The following is a 6000-nucleotide window of genomic DNA, read 5'->3' as shown; positions in this document are numbered from 1 at the left end:
TAGTCGTATATTGTGGACGCGCTCGCGCCCCTGGCCGAGTACAGCTGAAGCCCCTTCATGTTTTAAAAGTAGCGCAAGGTCCGTCGATGCAAGAGGCATGTGGAACGTTGTTATGAATGGCCCCCGGACCAGACCCTCTCGATCTAAACCACCCGGCACTGGGGAACCCCCTTGAGAATCGTCGCCATATGGTTCCGGTCAGTTGAGATTGAGCCCGGAAACGAAGCGAGCGGCGACAAAGGGATGGCTTTCGACGGAGGACCACCGTGTTGATGCCGCCACACCTAGGCGCGAAGCTGGGCCGGACCCTTACTTCTGGCGGGGATTACACTGGCCCGAAACTGGGTCACCCGACGCAGGAACCGGGGATTATTGTGCGAAGATTCCGGATGACGGTGCGCCAGCTGCGGGACCTCCGTGAGGGTGTGTTCAGCACGGATCATCTTCGGACGCCACTTGCGGTTGTTCCGGCCCAACCCTTTTCGTGTCACAAAGCCGCCTAATGGAGAGATCGGCACCACCTCGGCCAGCGTCGTCTCCCAGGCTGAGAGTGGACCCTTTGTTGTCGCCTCCTCGGCGCGGCATTCGAGGGCGGGAGTGACTCGGCGCCGGGATGTGATGTCCGGCCGCTACTACACTGTGTGCTTGTGCGTGCTAGTGGGCGGGGCCTGACCAGTTGGGGAGCGGCGTCCTGGCCCAGAGACGTAGGGAAGGGGGGACCTTATAAAAAGAGCGGTTTTACGCGCTCTCGGTGTGTTTTCACGTTGCTCTCATGCTGAACGGCAAACTGTACATAGAATGTAAATAAACAGTTTGAGAAGAGACACCCTGGCTCGCTACCAACTCTGCCCGATGTCCTGGGCGACGCATGGCTCCAGCGGAGATCGACTACATGGACAAGCCCCGAGTCACAACAACGTGCAGCCCTTGGGAAGATCATGGCGGCACACGGAGCTAGATTTTAGACGCCATGTTCTTCCAAGAAGTGGCGCGCGGCACGTATCTCGAGGATTTCCGCAACAATGGATGGCGTCACTTTTCCCAGGACAGAGGGGCTTTTAAGTGCAACAGGCTTATACCGCCGGTGGGGGTTTGTTGTATAACTCAAGCAAAGAAAACAACAACAAAAGACTAAGTGATGACCTTCAACGGGACATTTGACTAGTTATTTCCGTTTATTGATATACTCCACTTGCAACCTCTGGTCCGCGATGCTGGGGTCAATGTTCTCACGGTTCGAGGAGGCCCAATGCATGGGAGGATAGCGAACTTTTTCCAGGACGGAATGCGCAGAGATGTCGGCGCATCATTCGTAGATGAACCGTTCGCATCGAAACGATACCTAGGTTCTTCTTTGGGCCGCCTCGAGAAGTAGGTTGTGCCGCTCGTAATACTTTAAAGGGATACTTCAACGAAATTTGAAATATTCCCGTCGTGTTCAAAAATAGGTTGAATATGATCCACAATATCCGTAAATGACAATCGCACGTTTGTATTTTGAGCCTGGTGGCTGTATTTTTCGTTATAGACGGCCCACTCTGGCAAGCGCTCGGAGAAGGCCCAGTGGAAACCACGTGACATCCAACGCAATCGTGACGTAGGTCGTCTCGGGACGAGCAAAGCTACGGCGAGGCTGACGTCGAGAGAATGGCCTACTCGTTCCAGCCACCGAATTTGTACGAATTTGGAGTGACGGGTTAATCTTGTATAATCTTGTAGGGGGACAATAGCGACTTCTGCGACACACAAAAGGCGTTCTCGGAAAGAAGGGAGTTCCTCGTTCCCCTCTTCTCTCGTCGTCACCGGAGGCGAGACACTCACCGTCACTAGCTGTCAAGGTTCTTAGACGGGCATTACAAGCGAGGCGTTAGCGCATCCACCAGGTACTCTTTGCTAATCGTTTAATTCGTTTTAAAATTCCTTTTCAAGACCTTTTAAACAAGATATTGGTACGTTCGATGTGATACTGCTCCTTTGAACACATACAGACCAAAACATGAGCGCCGAAATTTCGTTGTAGTATCCCTTTAAAGGACGACGACCAGTTCGCGCTTTCCACTTTTCCGATCGCTTCCTCCTTTCCCCCCTTGTACCCCGTCCACCGTTGCCTGTTTCCTCCTCCCCTATGGTGAGGAGGATGTTGTGCCTTGCAGAATCTCGAGTCTGGTAGTCGGCCTTTAACCACCCTCGTTGCAAGGCTCTCTTTCCTCGTTTCCTCAAGAACTGTAGTAGAAGAAGTCCGGCTTCTAATGGAGCATTACTGATTTACTCCTATAGACCTTTTCATTTCAGTAGTTGCCTGACCGGCGGGTAGAGGGCGCTGGCGCACTCGCCACCATTAGGTTGCTTCAATTTGGTCGGTTTCGGTTTCAACGTGCACGCGATTGTGATGCTGTTTCATGTTACTTTCGATTAATTTTGCGATATAAATGTCTTTCTTGTAGCACAAAGCGAATGAAACAATACTGTTGAGCCACTTGGCAAGCCACGAAGGGGTTTCGAGCCTAAATTGCGATCTTTTTTTACGAACACTATGTGCGTCTGATTCCGTCCATCGTTAACTTCGGCCAGGTTCGGCGGTGAAACAACTGCACTGATGCACAGGGAGGAACACCATTGTCCACGGCCGTACCCACGGACACTAGTCTTCAGAAGAAAAAAAAAATAAAGAGCAGGACAAGCTCCGCCTGCAGCGTGCGCTCGTTGCCTGCAGCCGTGCCTTGGCTGTGCGTGCACCGAGCGGTACGGAAGGTAGATAGCTCGCGCTCAAGTCAGATATTGAACTGATCATCTTATATTGCAACAGACTATATTGCATCAGTGCTTAGTGAAAAAGCAGGTCGACAACATGATTAACAATCTGCTGAATCACCAAAAACAGATGAACTGACGAGTTTACAGTTCGATGTTTGGTTTCCGTACACCAACCTTTTCTAACTTCGAGACTGGAAACTTCTTTTATAATGACTAGAAAAGTTTTATATAATCAGGTAGATAATATAAAAAAGTGATATTGTCCCTGCCTGTATTATTTAAAGAAATTAAGCGCTCGAGAAATATTTTGATCGACCAGCGTAGGCTGACTAGAAATTTCTTTAACTAAAGTACTCATTAACAGCATTTCAAAATATTGGCGTTATGAAATAAACTATATGGACATTTATATGGACATTTGCTTACGACGTTCTCAAGGTATGAGAATGGTGGGATAAGTGAATGCCAGACTTCAAATAAAGTCTGATATTCATCTTCCATAAAATTTGCCGAATGAATTGAAGAGCGAAAAAGAAATTATCTCCGATAAGTTTGGCTGAAATCGAACGCCAGGCGCCGCCCAATGGGCCTGTGTCGAAAGCTGTTCACTGATTTGAAACAATGCGCTTTGCACATTTTGACGTCGCCAGCTACTGAAAGTAACTCCCTATTTGCCGTCGACAACCGGCTGCACTCAGGTGATTTTCATATAGAAGGATTCTTTACAGCGTCACATTTTGTGAATCATAGGCGCTATCGAGTTGTCTGTGACAGTTTCTTACGCGGGGAGTCCAAATCTTTGTGTTGAAATAAGTTAATTCAAACTGCATGGTTATATTGAAAGATGACTCAAGCAACTGAAAGACTATGGACATGGGACTAAGCACGATACGCTATTCCGTGGAATTCATAGATATGCCGATAAAGCGAATGCTTATATCACACACGCGATTAAGAACCTAAAACCGATATAGGTGTGATATTGCGAACAAAAAGTTGCCTAATGTTAAGGTACCATTATTTATAGGTGTAGCATAAAAAAACAAACAAATTTCAACTAAACGTTTGTTCTCGCGTCTTGTTCACAAGTTCCCTAGTGTAATCAAAAGAAACTGTTTTCGATCTGTTGTAACTACAAAACACCATGCTTCCAGGAAAAACACGTGGCTAATTACGCTGAGTGTTTTTGTGTCCTCCCTTGACACCAATGCGCACTCATATATATAATAATTACATCAGGCTTCCTATTGCAAATGTTCCGCCCTTATTAGTAACCAAACCTCAGTGCTCGTAAGTTATTGGTATTTGAACCCTCGAGGCTCTCTTCAAGTCATATATGTAGTCAATCTGCGTAAGTGCTAACGCTGATTCCTGTTCCTATAAAGCCTTTTCACACGTATCCCGCACGCCGACGGTAAAAAAATATTCAAAACGTGTTACAAAATTAACTACAGAAGTTGCGAGCACAATGATGTAATGCAATTGCATGGTAAGTTTAAGTATCGAACGACACTTTACGGAGTAAGGCAAGAGACGCGGTGAAGCGCGACGAAAAACACGAATTCAACGCATCCGTCAAGGCGCGGACGGGAGAGCGGAGCAACAAGTTGAAGCAACCTAATGGCGGCCGCATCACGTGATTCCAAGATGGCAGCGCCCATGCGGCGGAGGGTGAAAAGGTCTATATATGGCGAATTAAGATATATGTAGGTAAATTTCACAATAGCCTACGGTTTCTCCCTCCGTCAGCCAAATCTTGTCAGAACGGTGCAGCGCATAAATACTGCGCAAAACTTACCTTTTTTTTTTTTTTCTCCTTTCTTGATGTGACAACGACATTATAGTTGACATGCCTCAAATCGGGACGATTCGGTCAAACCGTTCTCGCAAGTTCCTGTGCAATTTGCGCGCAAACGCGCTGTTGTGCTGGCGAGTCGGTTGAGGGCGAACCGTTCGCATCGAAACCACTCACTAAAACTCCCCAACGACTGTTTAAGAAACGCAGGACGCTTTTCGTGTCGTGATTTGTTCTTCGGCGTTCTTATCAGCTGCTGCCGCAACCTGCGTAAGCAGCGGAACGACAGGTGGCAAGACATTAATTAGTCTTTCATGTCGATCGTAAATTGTTATATCTTAGATAAAGATAATAGAATGGACATGTCTCATAGGCTTCCAGACTTCTTTGGGCTTTTGGTTTTTCTCTGCTTTTTCTTGTCTGTCGTTGGAAGGTATTGCGGTGGAGTGTCTACACACTCGCCACCTAGACATATCTGTAGAAGAATGGGCAAAAATGTATATTAATCCAAGAAGGAAACCATGGGATACATAATATAACAACGCGAAAAAAAAAAGAAAACACTAAATGTACAGCACTTTTTTTTTTTTCTTTTTGTGCGGTTTGCGTAGATTACGGCAAAGACAAAAAAAGGAGTTTTCGTAGATCGTTTTCACTGTCCCGCAAAGCTCTTCGCAGCCCACATCCGGAACTCTACAGTCAAGGCCATGGGCGCGCAGGAGCTGTAGAGGCTTGGTTGGGGATGGCTCAGCGGAGGTAGAAACACGGTCTACGAAAACTCCCTAATAAGTTGATACACGGGTTGGTCCCGAACTCCGAATTACATTTATTCGGGCAGCATCTTCTTTAATTTGTGATGATTTGCGATGATTCGTGATGATTGAAAAATAATATACTTGGAACCAACATACACTGCTTCCACGAGCAGTACCCACCTCTCCAGGCATGACAAGCCTCCCGCATAGCCTCCCGTCGTTCGACGCGCCACCGTTTCGTAGCCGGCCGCTATGGTAACTGCATGTATTGTATGGAATCATGGCCCCCGAGAAACGACGCGCGGTTTCGGAAGCCATGATTGAATACCCATGTTTTGAAGTACAGTCCGCACTGCGTCTAGGAAACACACCGTTTCGAGGCGAAAAATTAGATGGCACTACAAACGACAAGAGGCTAAAGGTCCCTCGATGTGTTTGTCTTGCAAGACGCGTCAAATGCGCCAGTGCACGAGGCCCGTGTCCCGAGCGGCCCTTGGAAGCAAATGGCGGCGCAGCACCTAACTGAGCGGCCCTTGGAAGTGAATGGTGGCGAAGCACCTGCTCTTGGCATGTGCCTTGCGTGTTTCCAAAATAAGGATTGGCGGCAGTTGTAAACAAACACCTTTGTCAAGGGGCTTTATGGGAGGGGACCGAAAGGGTTGGGGAAGGGGGCGGGGGGGGGGGGGGGGGGGGAGG

The 6000-nt window shown here is 47.9% G+C and overlaps 1 protein-coding gene across 1 annotated transcript in view; it reads right to left on the bottom strand.

Moving 5' to 3' along the window:
- Nucleotides 1-4916: 4916 nt before the first annotated feature.
- The window catches only part of LOC115324873 (A disintegrin and metalloproteinase with thrombospondin motifs 13-like), a 101557-nt gene continuing 100473 nt past the window's right edge, over nt 4917-6000 (bottom strand). The window contains exon 13 of the mRNA XM_042288969.1: nt 4917-5024. Within this exon, the coding sequence (XP_042144903.1) occupies nt 4917-5024 (108 nt within the window). The remainder of the gene's footprint in view (nt 5025-6000) is intronic.

The sequence above is a fragment of the Ixodes scapularis genome, unplaced genomic scaffold (genome assembly GCF_016920785.2).
Source record: "Ixodes scapularis isolate PalLabHiFi unplaced genomic scaffold, ASM1692078v2 PGA_scaffold11__112_contigs__length_91849675, whole genome shotgun sequence".
NCBI classification, from domain to species: Eukaryota; Metazoa; Arthropoda; class Arachnida; order Ixodida; family Ixodidae; genus Ixodes; species Ixodes scapularis.
This window is presented reverse-complemented; position numbering and strand designations above follow the sequence as displayed.